Consider the following 22511-nt stretch of genomic DNA (forward strand, 5'->3'; position numbering starts at 1 on the left):
ATTTGCATACAGTTCCTCTTATTTCCAACATTGACTAGTTTTCAAACTTTACAGTAAAGAGAATTGTTATCCGTCATGCTTCCATCTTAAAATGAACCCAGTATTCACTAAGCAAACCCTCTGAGTTTAATGTGCTTCTTCACCCTCAACCCCACTTAGATTTGTGTAAATTGAGATGTGAGATTTGTTACAAATCGGCAGTGCGTCGTCATATGGGAAGCTTAATAATTCTCACTTTCTCTCTGTTACATTTGTTGCCGTTATTCAATTCGATCGTTATTAAACCATGAGTAGTAAGGATATTAACTGTGCACCATGCATTACAGAAGATCCTACACATATTTAGAACTTCAAATGAGTGTATAGTTATACACATATGGAATATATCTCTTCTTCTCCTAGGAGGTGCAGCCCTGGATCTGAACTCTGTGGAGCCCAAGCCGCGGCGCTGGATCCTGGACATTACGTGGCTGAACCTGGTCCAGCTGTCCAGCGTACACCCCTTCACCCAGCTGCTGACCCAGGTCACCCACAACGACCGCTCCTGGAGGGCCTGGTTCGACGAGCCTGCCCCCGAGGAGGCCCCGGTGCCTGACGGATACGACAGCATGCTGGACACATTCAGGAAGTTATTGTTGATCAGGAGCTGGTGCCCCGACCGGACCATTGCACAGGTGGGTGGGCCTATCTGTTGTTATTTAGGCCTCACGTACGAATTGGGTCAGTGTCTGCTCAATCAACACTTCCTGTGTTATCGGCAACAATATATTTTTGTTTCAACAGAAGAAATGCATATCCGTGTATTTTCAAGATACTAGTTTGTATTTACCCTTTCAATAAAATGTAATTTCCCACATACAGCAAAAGCTTTTGACCCCGGAACAACCCAAACGTTATTAACCTTTCCTTGAGTCTGGATGGTACCTTTTAATATTTGTATGCAAGCACAGTGCTCCAGAAATAAAGGTGGCAGGTAGCCTAGCAGTGAAGAGCTTTGAGCCAGTGACAGAAACGTCGCTGGTTCAAATCCCAGAGCCGACTCTGTGAAAAATCTATCGATGTTCCCTTGAGCAAGGCACTTCAACCTAATTGCTTCTGTAAGTCGCTCTGGATAAGAGCACCTGCTAAAAGACTAAAATGTAAAATAAACGTGCTGGCCTCAAACTTGTCATACCATTCAAGAGCAAATTACCTTTTTTTTCAAATCTAAATTAAGACTTGCTGAGTGACGTAATTTCACAAGTTCATTTACTTAGTAACCGTGGAAACTCTGGGGAAGATGGTGAGAGAGAGAGAAAGGCACAGGTGTACTGTAATCATTTACAAATGCGTACGTTACAGACAAGCGTCTCCCCTTTCAGTTCTGACTTGGGAGGGAACTATAAAAAGCCTCTCTGAAATGAGCGAACAGCTGACAGTCCGCATAGCAGACCAAATCCACCATCTCTCCTTCTCGACCAAACCATTGCCAAGTTACACAAACCAGACTGTGTAGGGTGGGTCCAAATCCTTCAAACACTGAGTAAATGTTATGTTTGTCTGAAGAAACAAGACAAAGAACTGTTGATGGTACAATGTCTAGTTTTACATCAGTAAACCAAAGTGAATACATTTTATCATAATTTAATATCAGCGAAATTGAATGGCTTCGATAATATTTCAACAAGTTCCAAATGAATTTGGCACAAAGTATGCAGAAACTCTATTAAAATGAATAGGCATAGAAGTAGGGTTAGGCTGTGGTACTTTCCCACCTTTTGTGAAATGTCACACTTCTCCCCACTTTTGGACAGCCGGAGGAGCTAAGGCACTGAATTCCCATGTCAAATCTGATCTGAGGTCTCCATTTTAGAAATTCTACCCACATGTGCGTACTAAGGGGAGGCAGCTGATTACATTTTGACACGCATGACAGGTGGAAACTGAGTTTGAGGCCCTTTGCCAAATATCTACTAAGCTAGGACCAGTGGTGTAAAGTACTTAAGTAAAAATACTTTCAAGTACTACTTAAGTAGGTTTCTGGGGTACTTTACTTTACTATTTTTATTTTTGACAACTTTTGCTTCACTACATTCCTAAAGAAAATAATGTACTATTTACTCCATACATTTTCCCTGACACCTAAAAGTACTCCTTACATTTTGAATGCTTAGCAGGACAGGAAAATGGTCCAATTCACGCACTTATCAAGAGAACATTCCTGGTCATCTACTGCCTCTGATCTGGTGGACTCACTAAAGTGTTGGAGTGTGCCCCTGGCTATCTGTAATTTAGAAAACAAGAAAATGGTGCTATCTGGTTTGCCTAATATAAGGAATTTGAAATGATTTATACTTTTACTTTTTATACTTACTTACGTACATTTTAACAGTTACATTTACCTTTGATACTTAAGCACATTTAAAACCAAATATTTTTTTACTTTTACTCAAGTAGTATTTTACTGGGTGACTTTCACTTTAACTTGAGTCATTTTGTATTAACATATCTTTCCTTTTACACAAGTATGACAATTTGACAACAAACCTGACAACAAACCTACAGGGTGATTCCATGCCAGCGTAGTCCCAAAATATTGTTTGTATCTCAGATTGTTCTGGCAATTCTTACATAGAAACTTCATAGGGCGGAAGGATGTTTGACATGCTTTTTACATTTGTATCACAAACCATTTTTGAGAAAATCATGATGAAAGTGGCCATTTTAGGCCCTTTTAGACCTAAAATGCCCTCTTCAGATACCATATATATTTTTGACTTACGCTGGTGTGGAATCACCCTACATGCTCCTGGAAGTGGAGTGACATAGTTGGTAAGACCGTGGCTGTGGTAATAGTAATGGCAAGGTTGTGGGTTGAAGTCCTGCAGGGATCACATACACTGAACACAAATGTATGCACTCAATGTACTATACATTGTGCTGTAAACAAACATTTTCCGCATTCAATTGAAAACGAATGTTTTGTTCTCCAGACATGTTTCTTCTCCTTTTGGGCAGTGTGGTGTTGAATACTACCTGTCTATGTCTCTTCAGCCAACGCATTTCTAATCATCTCTATTAATAGAATGCGACTCACTTTTAAAGGAAGAACCACTGTACAGTACTGCTGTCTATGCTCCTAGGCTGAAGATCCTCTGTGCAACATGTCAATGATTCTGCTTTAGGTTATTGCTATGTGATCAGAATAAAATAATTTCCCCATTGGCCATATAATTATCACTCTGCAATATAAACTTCTCACAAATAAAAATAGGTGGATTCAAACATGTAGGTTTTTATTTCATAGTTCTCTGTCATCTTAGAACCCAGGTTGATCCACCAAATGTTGCCACCAATAACGACAAAATGAAAACCTCCAATAAAGCCATAGATTTATCTAAAGCATTATCCAAAGCTAATGAAACATTTCCGTGTTGAAAATCCTCAGCTGCAGTGGTATAGCCTGTGTTCGCCACGTTAGCTGGTGAATCCCTTTGGTTTTTGTTCCAGGCACGGCATTACATCGCTGAGTCGCTGGGGCCTAAGTACGCCGAGGGGGTCATTCTGGACATGGAGTCCATGTGGGCGGAGAGTGACAAGAGGACTCCCATGGTGTGCTTCCTGTCTATGGGGTCCGACCCCACAGAGAACATAGAGAGGCTTGCAAAAGCAAAGGTAACTTTAGTGGCAAGTTTCTCAGACCTAGATTAAGCCTACTCCTAGACTACTCCTGTTTTCTACTGTATTTATTTGACTGTTTTGCTGATGTTGTGTCCGGCGTGTACCTGTAGGGAGCACCATGCAGACCCATCTCCATGGGGCAGGGCCAGGAAGTGCACGCTCGCAGGTTATTGGCCAACAGTATGGCTGACGGAGGTTGGCTCCTCCTCCAGAACTGCCACCTGGGCCTGGACTTCCTGGACGAGCTGCTGGAGTCGGTTACCAACACCGAAAACATCCACAGCGGTTGTAGGGTGTGGCTGACCACCGAGGTCCACCCCAAGTTCCCCATCAACTTCCTGCAGTCGTCCATCAAGTTCACCAATGAGCCTCCTCAGGGTATATGTAAACCACTTCTTCTGTGTTAACTTTCATAATCTGGATTGATGAACATGGCATATACAGTATCTTCGTATTATTAATTTGTGTCATACCAGATTTGTGGTCTTATGTTGTGTCCAGGTATGAAAGCAGGGTTGAAAAGGACCTACAACGGTGTGACTCAGGAGATGCTGGATATCACTAACCTGCCCCAGTGGAGACCTCTGTTATACGCTGTGGCCTTCCTCCACACTACTGTTCAGGTCTGACTAAACAACATCATTTCAAACCCGATTCAACCCCGTATCATAATCATCTATATCCGCATATCATACCATCATATTAAATACCCATATCCCCAATGGCTGTTGTTTCTCTAACATTTTCAGCGTTCACATCAATAACAGTCTTTCCATCTACTGTTCCATGTTTTCCTTCCCTTTTCTCTGGTTCTTACTAGTACTCTCCCTCTGTATTTCTCTGGCTCTTACTAAATCAAATTCAAATCAAATGTATTTATATAGCCCTTCTTACATTAGCTGATATATCAAAGTGCTGTACAGAAACCCAGCCTAAAACCCCAAACAGCAAGTAATGCAGGTGTAGAAGCACAGTGGCTAGGAACAACTCCCTAGAAAGACCAAAACCTAGGAAGAAACCTAGAGAGGAACCAGGCTATGAGGGGTGGCCAGTCCTCTTCTGGCTGTGCCGGGTGGAGATACTAGTACTCTGACTCTGTATTTCTCTGGTTCTTACTAGTGCTCTGACTCTGTATTTCTCTGGTTCTTACTAGTGCTCTGACTCTGTATTTCTCTGGTTCTTACTAGTGCTCTGCCTCTGTATTTCTCTGGTTCTTACTAGTGCTCTGACTCAGTATTTCTCTGGTTCTTACTAGTGCTCTGCCTCTGTATTTCTCTGGTTCTTGCTAATGATATGCCTCTTATTTATCTGGTTCTTACTAGTATTCTGCCTCTTATTTATCTGGTTCTTACTAGTGTTCTGCCTCTTATTTCTCTGGTTCTTACTAGTATTCTGCCTCTGTATTTCTCTGGTTCTTACTAGTGTTCTGCCTCTGTATTTCTCTGTTTCTTACTAGTGCTCTGCCTCTGTATTTCTCTGGTTCTTACTAGTACTCTGCCTCTGTATTTCTCTGGTTCTTACTAGTGTTCTGCCTCTGTATTTCTCTGGTTCTTGCTAGTGTTCTGCCTCTGTATTTCTCTGGTTCTTACTAATGATCTGCCTCTTATTACTCTGGTTCTTACTAGTGTTCTGCCTCTGTATTTCTCTGGTTCTTACTAATGATCTGCCTCTGTATTTCTCTGGTTCTCACTAGTGCTCTGCCTCTGTATTTCTCTGGTTCTTGCTAGTGTTCTGCCTCTGTATTTCTCTGGTTCTTGCTAGTGTTCTGCCTCTGTATTTCTCTGGTTCTTACTAGTGTTCTGCCTCTGTATTTCTCTGGTTCTCACTAGTGCTCTGCCTCTGTATTTCTCTGGTTCTTGCTAGTGTTCTGCCTCTGTATTTCTCTGGTTCTTACTAGTGTTCTGCCTCTGTATTTCTCTGGTTCTCACTAGTGTTCTGCCTCTGTACCTCTGTACAGTTATTACTTATAATGATATTTTACCCAGTGAAAATAAATGAATTAATGGATGAATCAATGATGTCCATCAATCTCTCTATCAATCTCATGTGTGTTGGTTTTTCTCCATGCAGGAGAGGCGTAAGTTTGGCCCCCTGGGCTGGAACATCCCGTACGAGTTCAACCAGGCAGACTTCACCTCCAGCATGCAGTTTGTCCAGAACCACCTGGATGAGTTGGACGTGAAGCGTGGCGTCAACTGGAGCTGCCTGCGCTATATGCTGGGCGAGGTCCAATATGGTGGCCGGGTAACAGACGATCTGGACAAACACCTTCTCAACACCTTCACCCGTGTGTGGTTCAGCGAGAGCACATTTGCCGACAAGTTCTGTTTCTACAAGGGTTATACTATACCCAAAGCCAAGAATGTGCCGGATTACCTGCTCCACATTGAGACCCTGCCGCTGGTCGACTCGCCAGAGGTAAGAGGGGGGAGAGATGTTATTGGTGTGACATTAGTGCTAGCTACATCATTATTTTCTGCTTGCAGTTAGCAGACAGTTCATGTTAGACAGGTTTTGGTTCTTTTTGAATAGGCTACATTCACACTGGAGCAACAAACATATTTTCCTCTACTCAAACATACAACACATATACTAATCACAGTTGTGTGACCAACAGGTATTCGGTCTTCATCCTAATGCTGACATTACGTACCAGACAAACATGGCCAATGAGATCCTAAGCACCATCATCAATATCCAACCCAAGGACAGTGGAGGAGGGGGAGGGGAGACAAGAGAGGCCACTGTCCAGAAACTGGCCAATGAGATGCTGGACAAGCTGCCACCAGACTACGTTCCACATGAGGTAACCAACCAGACATGGACAAGGTTGATTGTGTCAATCAGGGGTTGGGGTCAACAATTGTTATATCTTGGCTCTGTAAAGATACCATATGTACCACAGATCAACTGAACAACTACATCAATAATAAGGTCCCCTCTACTTTGTGCTTCAGGTGAGAACTCATCTTCAGAAAATGGGCCTTTTCCAGCCCATGAACATCTTTCTGCGGCAGGAGCTTGACCGCATGCAGCGAATCATAGGCTGTGTACGGAGTACCCTCACTGATTTGAAACTGGCCATTGATGGTAAGTCTCTAAAAAACACATACTGTAAATGCATACAGAGGTACAATAAAAAGATAATCTGTAATAAAAACAACAACTTTCACACTGCACAGTGTAATTGGCATGGAAATACAATACATAGCTAGTTAGCAACTTTTGAAAAGAAATTAGACAACATTTTTCTCTACTCCAAAATCGAAGTGAGACTTTTGTGTCTGGTTATAGGTTTCAAGTCCCTGAACTAAACTATCTACCATTAGGGACCATTATCATGTCAGAGGATTTGAGGGATGCCCTGGACAGCATGTATGACGCCCGCATCCCCAAGCTGTGGCAGAAGATCAGCTGGGACTCTGCGACGCTGGGCTTCTGGTTCACGGAGCTACTGGAGAGGAACCAGCAGTTTCATACCTGGATCTCCAGTGGACGGCCCCACCAGTTCTGGCTCACTGGCTTCTTCAACCCACAGGTAGGATATACGTGACCGACCGCCTTGATTCGGTCTCATGTAGCAACATTTTAAATTGTGTTTCTTTACATTGGATAAAAGCAGAGACACAGAGCTACAATGGTATATCATACACTGCATTTGAGGAACAATGGGAAAGTAATTCTGCTTTGAAAGTTGATAAACTTTGAGGAAATGGCCTTTGAATGTTTTGGTACCTACTGGAGAGCTCTTATTTGTCTGCACCCCTTCAGCATTGTTCACACCCTCTTAAGTTTTAGCCCCACCCAACTCTTTAAGGGTTGATCTGAGTGTTCTGTCCTAACAACGGCAGTCAAGCACCCAAGCTAACTGGCAAACGTTGGCTAGCTACTTCAAGACACAAATGAGAGAACAGCTCACTGACTATTTTACTCACCCTAGCAGAGCTGGTTAGGCTGTTTTTATGTTATCCAGAGTGTTGGTGACTGCAACTGTGCTGCTGGCAACAATTTATGCTTTTTTGCCAACGTTTACTGACACCAGACATGTTCAAATGGTGTTGAGCGTTCGTAAATTTGTCAGTTATTCTGCGCTCTGGCATACTCAGACGAGAGTGCTCTGAAATCGGAGTAGTTAGCCAGAGTGAATTTACCAGCTACATCTATCAACAGTTGTCGCTGTGACATTCTATTGAAATGGTTACTTGCATAGTGGAGTCTTTTGTTAAGACATGTAGCTAGCTAGCTAGCTAGCTAGCTAGCTAGGTAAACAATTAACCATAATCACAACTCATGATGCTACTACCCTGCATGAATCTGCAGGTAGCTAACCAACCAGATGCAATGTTAGCTAGCTAACATTAGGCTATAACTAGCAAAGCAAATGGCTCTGAGATACAAATAATAAGATCATACATGTAATGTTAGCTAGTGAGCCTGCCAGCTAACGTTAGCTAGCTAGATAGCTAACAGTACACTTTTTAACTTAAAATGAAAACGACTTTACGTTCAAATGGCACTCCTGTGAAATAGTGACCCGCGACATATGCCTACTTTCTTGAAACGAGTCACGTACTGCAAATGTACAACCTCAGAGGTGGAGCAGACATGGCAGTCGCACCAATGAATATCTGGTTACAGTACTTCGTGTGGAACTTGTACTGTTTATGTATTACCTGGGAATGATGTATATTACGTTATGATATAAATGTTATGATTTTGAATAGTGTTCTTTTAAAGCACCCAGCAAAAATGTTTTCAAAGTCATGCCATGATAAACTGTGTGTGGTTTGTCATAGGGCTTTCTGACTGCCATGAGGCAGGAGACCACGAGGATGAACCTGGCCAAAGGCTGGGCTCTGGACACTGTCGTCCTGCACAACGATGTCACTCGGATGATGAGGGAGGACGTCACAGCGCCGCCGCCAGACGACATGGGGGGAGTCTACATCTACGGACTCTTCCTGGATGGGGCAGGGTGGGACAAGAGAAACGCCAAACTCACAGAGTCACCTCCAAAGGTTAGCATGTAGCGTTATCTCATTTTCCACTGGGAATATTTATGCTCATTATTATTTGCTTCACTAAGATCGATGGTAAAAACTTTGAATGAACCAGACCTGGGTGCTGTCAACAACAACAAAATGTATACGATCATACCAATGAAATAGTCCCGAAAGTGAAAACTCTAAATTCAAGTGCACCTTGATTAATTGTATTTGACATAATGTATTTGACCCAGGTCTGTAATGAATTTCCATTGAGTCTGAAGTTGTTAGAAACCAGCCTATTGAGTCTCACCCCCGTCTTTCACTTCCAGGTCCTTTTCACAGTCCTCCCTGTGGTCCACGTCTATGCTATCAGCACTTTGGCTTCCGATGCCAAGCGTCAGCAAGGGATAAGCCTGTACTCCTGTCCCGTGTATAAGAAACCCAGACGCACAGACCTCACCTTCATCTTCTCCTTGCTGCTGCGCACCTTCCAGTCCCCTGACCACTGGACTCTGAGGGGAGTGGCTCTGCTCTGTGACTGCAAATGAGTGGAAATTTCATTTCAAGTGGTAGCCATTTTAGTTTTGCAAAACATGTTTGTGTGGGGGGATAGGTAGGGGTGAGTGTGTGAATGAGTGATTGTGTGTGTGTCTCAACCACATACTGAATATGACAATGACGACAATGTGTGTGTTTATCTAATTCAAAGTGATTTCTCAGAATTACTATTTGTCTACGTAGTGCAAATGAATTGATTAATCAATAATGCTAGTATTTTGTGCAGCCAAATTACTATATTTGGAATTTTTATTAAACATATTTTCAAAGAATACCAGTAGATGTAAACAATGCACAAGTCGTATAGAAATTCTTGTTTTTGAATAACTCATCATATCCTGGTATTTTATTTGTTGAAGTGCTGTAGAAAAGATAGTTGTTTCCCCTATTCCAATTTATCCACTAAAATCAACCCCTCTGACACTTTACCCTGTCAAAAAGCATTTGAATAGCATCATGTAGCATCATAGTAATAACACTTTTATAACATTTTAATAATTATGTAATAAATCATAGCATAGCAAACAAGGATGCCAGTCAGTAATTTTTTTTCACAGTTCTATACCTTATGACTGGGTTATGTGTGTTGTAATACGAGTGTGGTTGCCATAAGCTGTTACGACATGTTTTATGGGAATTTACAAAAGCTTTCGACTACTATCTTAACATATGTTGGACGTGTAACAAATAATTACCATAGCAACAGTTAGTGTAGTACTGCACCAAGTTTAGACCTTTTTAAACTGTGTTCATTGAATAGAAACAAAATCTACAGTTAACAAGAGTATTGGACAATTGAATAAGATAATAACATGCACAATGTGTTACCTCTCCTTAGCAGCAGAGAGGCTTAAAATCCATCCTATATATGTTAAGTGGCATAAACGCAAGAGAATTCCTCTCAACTTCATGAAATAATATCTATAGTCATGCCAAATCACTCACACTATAACAGCAAAAAATATCTAGAAATGGCTTCATATATTAAACAATACTAAATGAGCAGAAGATGCAAATATTCAGGAATCTGCTTATGTCCATAGGGAGTTAAATTATGTACTTAAAATGTCTATTCCTACTGGCCATTTGTATAGCTAATTATTTATATATTTTTAAATGTCATATCCATAGATATTTGACTTAATGCACAGTAGTTTCCTCACCCACCCTTTCATATAATATAATAATATATGCCATTTAGCAGAAGCTTTTATCTTAGTCATACGTGCATACACTGTACGTATGTCTGGTTCCGGGAATCGAACCCACAACCCTGGTGTTAGAAGTGCCATGCCCTACCAACTGAGCTACAAAGGACCAATTTAGAAATTAACCCATTTTCCTATGAAATGATATATACTTGTTATATATGTTTATATAAGCATTACTCCTCAGACAACAGCTGATTTTAGTTTTTCTCTGCAAAAAGTGCACAAGAAATTTTATCTATTCACTGAATTCTGGTTCGGCGGGCATGAATTGACATCATTCAGTCCTAAAGCTCATCACTCTTCACATACCTTCACACAAGACATTTCTCTGTCAAGTTATTCTTTTGCATATGTAACATTAACCTTAATTAAACCATTCATACCAAAACTCAATTTCAACTTCCATCATTTCAGTAGTTTAGCCTTAACATCCCATATTCAGCCTTTCAACATGCAAATGAACGACAATTGAATGTCCGTTAATATTGTAAGTATGTTGATTATGAAGATGTTGAAAGTCTGTAGAAAATGTCCAATCCCACAAACTTACTATAATTCTTTTCAGTTTATTTGTTTTGCATACTTGAATGTCCATGTCCATGTCTAATGTAAACAGGAAAAAGTTAAGAAAAAAAAATATATATATACTTGTTCTATATAAATCCTTGAATTCCCAAAACAAAGATGACTTCCAAATGTTACAGGAGTGTGTGGATTATATAAACTCATCGTGTTGACACCCTAACTGGCCTGTTTCTGGGACCGGGACTACTGGGACTATGGGTCACAGGCCAATCCCCCCCCCCCCAAAAAAAGGAAAAATAACATGTATGTTGTTGTTTTTCAGTTTCCTTGAGCGCTGTTTTAGGAGAGCTGCTTGACATCATTTATCGGTACCTCACCCTCTCCATCCTCAGCCTCCTTGGTCACCTCTGTGTAGGCGAGGTCAGGGCTTGCGGATTTGCGTCCCTTGGGTGGTGGGATGGGTGCGGCATCCTCAGTGACCCCCTCGGCCCCCTCCTGGCCCTCCGCCACAGTCCTCTCCTTCTTCAGTTTGGCTGGCACATGGCTGGCAATAGATTCCTTGAGCCGTGAGCCGGACTGTTTGAGCCTCTCGCCGGACTGGCGGATCTTCTCCCGGCGCTCAGTCGATACGATGCGCTCACCCATCTGGCCAACCTTGCTGTTCATGTTCTCTTTCGTCTTGGTCATGTTCGCGCGGGAGAAGGTAGATTTGAAGCTCTCGATGCGGCTCAGGCCTGATTTCTTCATCTTGGCGGCCGTGGACGAGGCTTCCTCCACCACCATGTACTCCTCATCAGACTCAGGGGGGAGCTCAAAGTGGTCTGGCTCCACTTCGGCCGCCGACGGTTTGGGTGCCTTGGGTTGACTGGGTCCTTTGGGTTCCTTTCCGGCTGCCACAGCTGGCACCTCACTGTCACCCTGTAATGAGATCAGAATCCAGGTTGAGTGTCTCAGAACCACCTCAAAAGAACCAAAGGGATACACAAAAGCGCTTGTGTGTCTGCTTGCTAGTATACATCTGTAACCTGTAAAACCTCACATTTCACTGCACCTATCCAGTGTATGTGACAATAAAACATTTCTTTTTTTTGTCTGCCTGCTAGTATACATCTGTAATATCAAGTGGTAGCACTTTGTTTCAGGTTTAATGACATCTGAGCTCTGACAGAAGGATTGCAATAGTATTGAGGTTGAATACATAGAAAACAAAGACCGAAATTAAAAGTCTTGATCGATGTGGGGAGGAGAATGACCGCCATAATATTGACGTTTTTGCCTTAGTTGTTGAATGAAGAATCTGACTTCTTGACAATCCTGAGAAGCATAGACCAACTGCTCTCGCTTAATGCTGCGTGTCCCCATAACTCAGTTATTTAATGGGTTCAGGTTTCATACAGTACTTCACTCATTAAAGTCAATGTTTGAAATGAGAGCAGCCACTCATGAAGAAAGACACTGCCAAGAACCATAAATAATTTTATGAATTACCATAGATGGCAGCTAAATTGGTATCTGCAACCCAACACTGTATCCAGCCCACACTGTGAGCTTCAGTTAATCAGTGAATTTGGTTCAAACCATTATTTGGGACTGTATATCTGTTAACCCAATGAGTCCCACCGTGATGACGGCGCGAATTGGAATTCTAACCCCTTTTAAGTGTGATGTTTGAGCTACAGACTTTTGAATGACTTGAGCTACAAACTATTAAAAACCTATAATTGAAAGGCTCTCACAAACATGCACATGTAGCATGTTCTGCTCTATGATGCTCACAAGCTACACAAGAGTCATTAGGAAGTAAGGGGTTCTTCTACATAGAAGATCATAGGAAATCCAAGGACATGGCGTATATAATACTGTAATAAGCGCACATAGTTGCTGTCTTAAACACCAAACTCTGCACAGTTGTCTCTGACTAGTTGGATATTAATTTCCCAGTTAGCAAACAATTTCTGTAAATAAATACAAAATGATCAGGTTTTTGCTTTGGCTGACCTTTTCTTATTGACATTTGTCAATACAACTTATGAATGCAACTGTTTATGTCAAATTGTTTTGAGTTGTACTTGTAGCCCTGGTTGTCCTGAAAAGAAAATGGTAAAACACTTAACTGTGAGGCTAAATATAAAGGCTGGACATGCAGATAAATGAAAGTCAATGAAAAGGAGATTTTTGCTGGGGTCTCAGGACTGAAAGGGTTAATAAGACAAGTCAACAAAAATTCACAGATTGACCCTAATTAGCTGTTTTTTCCCCACCTACAATCACTTAATAACAGTATGAATTCAGCATTTTAAAAAAACACCCACCATTCTAAAATCTAAATTAATTATGTTCTACGTGCATCTCAGAATTAAGTTATTGGCCTCTAATATTCTATGAAAACACAAGACTTTAATGATATTTCAAAAATAATAATTTATTACATAATTCGAAATGTATGCACTTTATAGAATAAAGGCCTACAGTATTTCACAACATGTCAAAAGTTGGGTAGAAAGACTAAGGTTTTGATACAACATTGTGTCACCTGAGAGTTTAGCACCATTCATTTAGATATGTGTTCATTAAATAACGCTTTTAATGAGAACTGGCTTGATAGTCTTTGGCATATATCAGATGTGTACTGGTTCACTTGGGTCTCTCGTTTCCCTCTCCTGCTTGAAGTTATTTGGGAATTGGAGATGCTTCAGTACGTTTTCCATGGGCCTCCAGCTCATTCATCCTTTCAAGAAATGTTCACAAGAGAAAAACCATGTCTTAACAACATATCTTAACATTATACATCAACTGTTTCATGTGTTTGAATGGCAGTTACATAGAGTGCATTCGGAAAGTATTCAGAACCCTTCACTTTTTCTACATTTTGTTACATTACCCCCTCAATTCTAAACTGGATTAAGTCGTTTTTTCCCCTCATCAATCTACACACTATACCCCATAATGACAAAGCAAAAACAGGTTTTTAGAAATGTTTGCAAGTGTATTAAAAATAAAAAATGGAAATATCACATTTACATAAGTATTCAGACCCTTTACTCAGTACTTTGTTGAAGCACCTTAGGCAGCGATTACAGCCTTGAGTCTTCCTGGGTATGACGCTACAAGCTTGGCACACCTGTATTTGGGGAGTTTCTCCCTTTCTTCTCTGCAGATCCTCTCAAGCTCTGTCAGGTTGGTTGGGGAGCGTTGCTGCACTGCTATTTTCAGGGTCGTTGTCCTGTTGGAAGGTGAACCTTCGCCCCAGTCTGAGATACTGAGCGCTATGGAGCAGGTTTTCATCAAGGATCTCTCTGTACTTTGATCTGTTCATCTTTCTCTCGATCCTAGCCTCCCAGTCCCTGGTACTGAAAAACATCCCCACAGCATGATGCTGCCATCACCATTCTTCACCGTAGGGATGGTGCCAGGTTTCCTCCAGACGTGACGCTTGGCATTCTGATCAAAGAGTTTCATCAGACCAGAGAATCTTGTTTCTCATGGTCTGAGAGTCCTTTAGGTGCCTTTTGGCAAACTCCAAGCGGGCTGTCATGTGCCTTTTACAGAGGACTGGCTTCCGTCTGGCCACTACCATAAAGGCCTGATTGGTGGAGTGCTGCAGAGATGGTTGTCCTTCTGGAAGGTTCTCCCATCTCCACAGAGGAACTCTATCAGAGTCACCATTGGGTTCTTGGTCACCTCCCTGACCAAGGCCCTTCTCCCCCGATTGCTCAGTTTGGCTGGGCGGTCAGCTGTAAGCATTAACTCACTATTTTTTTTTATAAATTAGCAAAAATGTATATAAACCTGTTTTCACTTTGTCATTATGGGATATAGTGTGTAGATCGAAGAGGGAAAAGAGTAATTTAATCAATTTTAGAATAAGGCTGTAACGTAACAAAATGTGGAAAAAGTCAAGTGGTCTGAAAACTTTCGAATTTCAAAGTATCATGCCAAAGCCTTACACGTATTCAAGTTCCATTTATGGGTGAGGAAGTTTGCTTCCAATGCTGAATTCAGAGTTGCAGTGCTGTTCCAATATACTCTAACGAGGCATGTACCATTTGCTATATGAAATATTACTACTATTAATGTACTGTATCATTAATATGCCTCTTACGTATTATAGAACACCTGATCTAAACACTTACACTAAAAGTTCAAACCTTTGACTTCATAAAATTACAGCCTCACACACGTAGGATTAACATGCTAAACCTTTATGATAGGCCAAGTCCAATAAAACTCGGCGAAATGAAGCCAAAGAAATTATGACTTTTGAAGTCTATTAAATACAATTTCAATTTATAACTTAGCCCTATCACGAGGACATATTTCTGAGAATGTCCTCCCTCATTTTCTGTATAAACTAGGTAATTTTGTACATAGTTATATATTTACTTACTTATTTACATACTGTCTTAATGACTTACCTACTTACTTACTAATTGGTATTACTTATTTAATTACTAATGTGTCTTACTTACTAAACTACTTACTTACTAATTTGTCTTACTTAATTACTAATTTGTCTTACTTAATAATATGTCTTACTGATTCCCTTGCATTCATATAATTCTAAGAGAGGTTTATTGACAATCACAGCCTCATACCTAATACTTTATTAGGAGGTGAGGGCCTTGACAGGAAAAGGCTCTCAGAATAAAAACAGAAAGAGAACCCTGTGCACAGCAGGCTCTCAGAATAACCTTGTATAATAACTTTGAATAATGTTGTCAGCTGTCATTTAGACCCAGCAAATAACAGCAGACCCCTTTACAAAGACTGGAGGTGCTCTTCATTATTAGAGAGAGAGCGAGACTGTTCTATTAGTGCTATATTCTGACTTAAATTCAAAATACGTCTTTTTTTGCCATTTTAATGTTCTCTTGCCCAACATTAGCTGGAAAAACAAAGAGGGTGTTCTTTAATAATATTCATGAACTGCCTTACAGTACGTCGAGCTGATTTCTGTCAAGAAAGTAACTTGTTTTACAGTTATTTCTCTAAATAAATTGGGAGATACTTTAATGTGTTGTCAATATTAGAGCCATCTCTTTTGCTGAGACAAAACATTGTCAATTATATTACCTCAATCACCTCAGCTACCTCGTACCCCCGGCACATTGACTCAGTACCAGTACTCTTGTTGTTGTTATTTTATGTTACCACTTCATCTTTTTTTTTTTTTTTTACAAATGTTCATACTTTTCAGCTCTGCATTGTTGGGAAAGGGCTCGTAAGTAAGCATTTTACAGTAAAGTCTACACCTGTTGTATTCGGCGCATGTGACAAATAAGATTTGATTTGATAAATCTGTGCCACTGCAGGTTTAGGCTACAAGGGAAATCTAGGAAGATTAGTTCCATCCATAATCTTTTTCTTTCAATCCCCTTATACCGATCTAAATGTAAGTGAATCATCACTAACCATGTACATGTTGGGTTTGTGCAGCTTATCCCAAAAAATTGCTACATTTGAATTTTCATTTGCATTTACCAATTTTCATTTAAATGTTGACATAAAAAGAGCACCTAGTGGTCACTAAATGGCACAACCGCAGAATGGCAGACAGTGTGGTGAATTAGTCAATCCCAGTATACCAAGAGAATCAACCAACATTCCTGTAACCATGCCACAGATGTCCCCACTCCTTGTTTGATTCCTAAACCTCCCTATCATGTTTCATTTTCACTTCCCCTTTAGCATAAAAAATGGAATGGAAGTGTCTTAACCCTATGACCCATTCTGGACCAGGCAAACGTTAGTTGAAGTATTGCAAAATTGAGTACTGAGCAATTAGTATAATTAAGTTGGTATCACTTTACAGCCCACTTATTACCTGGTATTTACTTCAAGACTGTAGGGAAACAGCATAAGTACGTACTGTTACCAAAATATTTGAAGTAACTTCTAGAAATTACTGTTTGTAGTAATTTCACAATACAAAAATGATAAACACCAGTGGTAATATTAATATAAAATAAAACATTATCTGTAATGCATTTGAGTAAAAACTGGTGTTAAAATGTTTGAAAATTGATCCGGTTTTAGAGTCATCTTTCATTACAGCATCCATTTTCATAGAAGGGAGAGTATGAATTAAATCAACTCATCGGATGCCTTCAAAGCAATAGTTTCTTATTCAACATTAGTACTGTATGTCACACACACACTTGAATGCCAAACTGCATATTTTTCATTGATTATGCGGCTGCCAGTGAATCCAGTTTGTTTATAGAAAAAGCATTTTGTTCTTTGTTATTTGACCCCCCCCTTTCTTTCCGAGTCTGAAATAAAATGGCAGCCAAGATCCACTCCGCCCCGTCCGTGACTGCTTGATCCAAATTGTATCGTCATTGGCAATCTGCCACATAGATTCGTATTCTTGAGTGCAGCATCTAACCTTTTAATAGACTGCACTATATCTTACGTCCTGTCAAGGCAACTCAGGCCCTGAAATAATCAGGTCAACGGCAGGCTTGCAGCTGTTAGCTTTGAAGGCCAAAGTAAAATTAAGCCTGCACCATTCAACCATCTGAAAGAGTCCATGCTTTGATTTCACTTTTAACACCCTCAATTTTAACAGATGCTTTCAGGCCCCCTGTCTCCATGTTGTTTCTGCCAGCAAAATCTCAACTAAAGTCCATGAGTTTGAACAATTTACCACATCCTTCTACAACTCTTGAGAGTATGATCCTTAAATAACCAGTTAGAGGATGAAGATGACAATGGTGAGTACCCATTGCTTCTGACAGCAATGACATTGGCTGAATGGGCTTACCTGGTAGATAACAACCCGGAACTTGTTCTTGGCCAACAGTTCCTCCTGGGTTATTTCCACCTTCTTGACGCGGATGTTCTGATTCTCCACCCGTACCCGGACATCCTTGATGTGGCAGCTGACCTTCCGCGTCTTCTCCAGCAGCTTGTCCACTGTGCTGCTGGTGGCAGCGTGGTTTACCGTCAGCTTCACCACGTCCTCCTGGATGGTCTTGACGCTGTTCTCCAATTCGAGCTGCCTCTCCTCCATACGTGTCTGACACGTCTGCACGTTGTCAATGATGCCCGCCACACGCTCCAATAACGCCATGACGGACGTCGTGTCGTCCCCCACAGCCAGACCCAGTTTATCAGCCATGGTTGGTGTCGTCAACCGCCTCGTCTCGGATCCAAAGGGAAAGGGTTGAGGTTAGAAATCTTTGTTTTTCTTAGTGGTCAGTAGAAACCGCAGAAAGGGTAACCAGGCCTCTAGGTAGCTTCGACCTGATACTTGTCAGACCAGCAGGTGTTAGGAAGGGTTTGGTTGCTGGATCATTGGGCCATGGAGGGCAGCAGACACCTCGGCCAAAGAGACTCACCGTGCTACTGGTCCCTCACCCAGGTCAAATGCAAAAGGACATGGAGGCTCCACCTCTCTAGGGTGTGGGCAGCTCAGGGGGATATGAGAGGGCAGATGCCGCCAGTCAGGGCTCAGAGAGAGAGAGAGAGAGACAAAGAGAGAGACATGGGGGCCAGATTTGACATGCGTTCGCCCTAGCTAAAAATACTGAGCGTTAAGTGACTCCTCTACATTTTTGGAAGATGTGTGGCTGGGATAATGGAAACCCCCCTATCCATTCTACACTCATCTTCTATAAGCAAGTTATTTTTTTTCCATTGCACCATTGGACAACTAGCTACAGTTGAAGTTGGAAGTTTACATACACTTAGGTTGGATTCATTATAACTAATTTTTCAACCTCTCCACAAATGTCTTGTTAACAAACTATAGTTTTGGCAAGTCGGTTAAAACATCTACTTTGTGCATGACACAAGTAATTTTTCCAACAATTGTTTACAGACAGATTATTTCACTTATAATTCACTGTATCACAATTCCAGTGGGTCAAAAGTTTACATACACCAAGTTGACTGTGCCTTTAAACAGCTTGGAAAATTCCAGAAAATGATGTTATGGCTTTAGAAGCTTCTGATAGGCTAATTGCCATAATTTGAGTCAATTGGAGGTGTACCTGTGGATGTATTTCAAGACCTACCTTCAAACTCAGTGCCTCTTTGCTTGACATCATGGGAAAATCAAAAGAAATCAGCCAAGACCTCAGAAAGTCTGGTTCATCCTTGGGAGCAATTTCCAAACACCTGAACGTACCACGTTCATCTGTACAAACAATAGTACACAAGTATAAACACCATGGGACCACACAGCCGTCATACCGCTCAGGAAGGAGATGTGTTCTGTCTCCTAGAGATGAACGTACTTTAGTGCGAAAAGTACAAATCAATCCCAGAACAACAGCAAAGGACCTTGTGAAGATGCTGAAGGAAACAGGTACAAAAGTATCTATATCCACAGTAAAACATCCTATATCAACATAACCTGAAAGGCCACTCAGCAAGGAAGAAGCCACTGCTCCAAAACCACCATAAAAAAAACAGACTACGATTTGCAACTGCACATGGGGACAAAGATTGTACTGTTTGGACACATGTCCTCTGATCTATTGAAACAAAAATAGAACTGTTTGGCCATAATGACCATTGTTATGTTTGGAGGAAAAAGGGGGATGCTTGCAAGCAGAAGAACACCATCCCAAACATGAATCACGGGGATGGCAGCATCATGTTGAGGGGGTGCTTTGCTGCAGGAGGGATGGCATCATGAGGAAAGAAAATTATGTTGATATAATGAAGCATCATCTCAAGACATCAGTCAGGAAGTTAAAGCTTGGTCGCAAATTAGTCTTCCAAATGGACAATGACCACAAGCATACTTCCAAAGTTGTGGCAAAATGGCTTAAGGACAACAAAGTCAAGGTTTTGTAGTGGCCATCACAAAGCCCTGACCTCAATCTTATAGAAGATTTTTGGGCAGAACTTAAAAACCATGTGTGAGCAAGGAGGCCAACAAACCTAACTCAGTTACACCAGCTCTGTCAGGAGGAATGGGCCAAAATTCACCCAACTTATTGTGGGATGCTTGTGGAAGGCTACCCAAAACGTTTGACCCAAGTTAAACAATGTAAAGGCAATGCTACCAAATAGCAGTAGCCCCTTACATCTAAACTTCTGACCCACTGAGAATGTGATGAAAGAAATAAAAGCTGAAATGATTCATTCTCTCTACTATTATTCTGACATTTCACGTTCTTAACATAAAGTGGTGATCCTAACTGACCTAAAACCGGGAATTTTTACTTGGTTTAAATGTCAAGAATTGTGAAAAACTGAGTTTAAATGTATTTGGCTAAGGTGTATGTAAACTTCCAACTTCAACTGTATATATTGCTTTGGGCGCCTATAGCACAATCAAGAACATGCCTTTAATTGGAAAAACCTGTATTGGTCTATCATCAAATACAGTAGACCTTTTATACTAAGGTACATGCCAACTGTTGCCCCATTTAACATCGGTATCCAGAGGTCTATGCTGTCACCTGAGAGGTCTATGCTATCCCCTGGCAGACCCCTCGGAACAGAGGTTGGACATGCGTTCCATGAAGTGTATGCTAGTATGGATGTTGGAACAGCCCCTGGCCTCCTACATACTATGGGAGTGACATCACATGTGTGACCTTGTGATACTGCATACAGACTTAAAACATGGGTCCAACAGGATTACAGGCCTAAGAGTTCAATAACTATGTACTCCCTTGTGTAGTGTTGTGCCTTTTATGATATGAATGCTCAGCTTGTCTTCTACCCATCATTATATTTAGGCTAGTCCAAGGGAACTTCCATGATTGGGTATCTCAGTATAGCATGGGTAATGTAATCTCTGTTAATCATAGGGAGATTATTATTGGACAAAGAATTTGACTCAATTCAGTGTGTCAGTACTCAGTATCCTCAGTATGAAATAAAGTAAACTAATCAGTTACTGATTGGTCCATTCAATTCTAAAGAGTGCATGGAAACCGTTATACATTATCAGTAGAATCAGAAGCCCTTGCGAGTTGTGGATCCCTGCTGTAGATTGACTTTTTCTCTTGCCACTGATAAAAATAGGTTTGATTTCTATTTCATGTGATAAGTTACAATTGAGTTGCAAGCAGGTTGTTCAGAGTGACACACGGAGCGACCCAGGCGCAACTTCGATGGAAGAAAACAAAGGACGTGTGTTGAATGGTTTTACCTTCATTTCAACAGGTACGCTGATTGACAACACATTCCCATTTACAACAACGAACACGTATTTTTCTAAATACCAAAAGGTCGGGCTGGATGAGTAGGCCTCCATCACTTAGCAATCTGTGCAAGGCGATCCTTCCTGACAGGGGGGAGGCTAGGCACCTCCAGTGGGAACTAGGGAGGGAAAAGGGGACTCTCCAATTCCTAAAATGATGCCACCAGCTGTTGTCTATAATTAAACTCTTGCCATATCTATAATTATCCATGTCCTGTCATAGTAGAGGGCAGGCTTACTTCATACAAATGAACTCTTCATCCATATGAAAGTTACCCCTCACTCACTAACATAACCCAGTGTAGATAATATCCCCCAAATACCATCACGGCCTCATATCCCCATATGTCCCTCCCCGAGAACTCTTACACTGTTTCACACCCCTGTTTTAAGATGACAGAATTGAACTCCTTACAATCACAGGGTAGGATCAGAGGGTAATCCTTGACAGGATTGGCTAAACCGGTCAAATCATAATAATATATGCCATTCAGCAGATACTTACCCAAAGTGATAGTCATGCATGTATTCAGTTTACATATGGATGGTCGTGGGAATTGAACCCAGTACCCTTGTGTTAGAAGCAGCAGTACGCTTTACCAACTGAGCTACAAAGTGTCTGTAAGTGTAATGAATGTTGAGAAGTGAAAGGGTCTGCTGCCAGACACTTTTGTACCCGTCAGCATCATACCCATCAGGGTTCTGTCCAGAAAATGACATGTTGATTGTGTGAAAGGGGTGTTACACTTCATTCAATACTGTGTATAACATAAATAGGGGCGGCAGGTAGCCTAGTGGTTAGAGTTTTGGGCCAGTAGCCGAAAGGCTGCTGGATCAAATCCCCGAGCTGACAAGGTAAAAATCTGTAGTTCTACCCCTGAACAAGGCAGTTAACCCACTGTTCCTAGGCTGTCATTGTAAATTAGAATTTGTTCTTGACTGACTTGCCTAAATAAAGGTAAAAAAAAACATTATTATTCAGTGACGCCTCTTCGCTCTTTAAACTCTCCTCCTCTGACCCACCTTCTAGGCTGGCATATTCATCGTTATAAAAACACTGACCTGATGTGCCAAGTGTGAATTTACTGCATCTTTGATGAGTAAGGTGTCTCCCTTTAGGTAATTGGCCCCTGTCAGTTGATAGCTTGAAGCTTCTTCGTGTGGGTTCACTTTGGCTCATTACAGCAGGTTTAGTTGTCTTTGTAATGAACAAATCAAAAAAGAATTATGACATTTTGTCATTTCAATTCAACTCAAAGTCCACATTTTGAAAAGCTAAAAAGCTCTAAGATTTCAGCACATTCACCTTTGAATAGTCATTCACCCTAATCCTATTCATTGACATGGAATCTTCAGAGACATTTTGACAGTAATGGTCAGAGGTATAACAGATACTGTATG

General features: G+C 41.1%; 2 protein-coding genes across 2 annotated transcripts in view; one reads left to right on the top strand and one right to left on the bottom strand.

Moving 5' to 3' along the window:
* Positions 1-9735, top strand: part of dnah5l (dynein, axonemal, heavy chain 5 like) — a 65744-nt gene extending 56009 nt beyond the window's left edge. The window contains exons 63-72 of the mRNA XM_029755498.1: positions 403-674; positions 3490-3654; positions 3771-4038; positions 4162-4283; positions 5731-6078; positions 6278-6466; positions 6618-6750; positions 6990-7198; positions 8457-8678; positions 8978-9735. Coding sequence (XP_029611358.1) covers positions 403-674; positions 3490-3654; positions 3771-4038; positions 4162-4283; positions 5731-6078; positions 6278-6466; positions 6618-6750; positions 6990-7198; positions 8457-8678; positions 8978-9196 — 2147 coding nt within the window. The 3' untranslated portion in view covers positions 9197-9735. The remainder of the gene's footprint in view (positions 1-402; positions 675-3489; positions 3655-3770; positions 4039-4161; positions 4284-5730; positions 6079-6277; positions 6467-6617; positions 6751-6989; positions 7199-8456; positions 8679-8977) is intronic.
* cavin4b (caveolae associated protein 4b) lies at positions 9438-18405 on the bottom strand. The gene is made up of 2 exons (XM_029755500.1): positions 17709-18405; positions 9438-11860 (listed from the first exon to the last, which is right to left on the bottom strand). The coding sequence occupies exons 1-2, from the start codon at positions 18063-18065 to the stop codon at positions 11282-11284; spliced, it is 936 nt and encodes a 311-aa protein (XP_029611360.1). The 5' UTR covers positions 18066-18405; the 3' UTR covers positions 9438-11281.
* Between the last annotated feature and the right edge of the window lie 4106 nt (positions 18406-22511).

This window comes from Salmo trutta, chromosome 6 (genome assembly GCF_901001165.1).
Source record: "Salmo trutta chromosome 6, fSalTru1.1, whole genome shotgun sequence".
NCBI classification, from domain to species: domain Eukaryota; kingdom Metazoa; phylum Chordata; class Actinopteri; order Salmoniformes; family Salmonidae; genus Salmo; species Salmo trutta.

What these genes read in the sequence shown, in the direction of transcription:
- cavin4b (XM_029755500.1), bottom strand. Translation starts at nt 18,065, where the DNA reads ATGGCTGATAAACTGGGTCTGGCTGTGGGGGACGACACGACGTCCGTC. An exon ending in TCCGGGTTGTTATCTACCAG is followed by an intron (nt 11,861 to 17,708) that starts GTAAGCCCATTC and finishes ATCTCATTACAG; the next exon opens with GGTGACAGTGAGGTGCCAGC.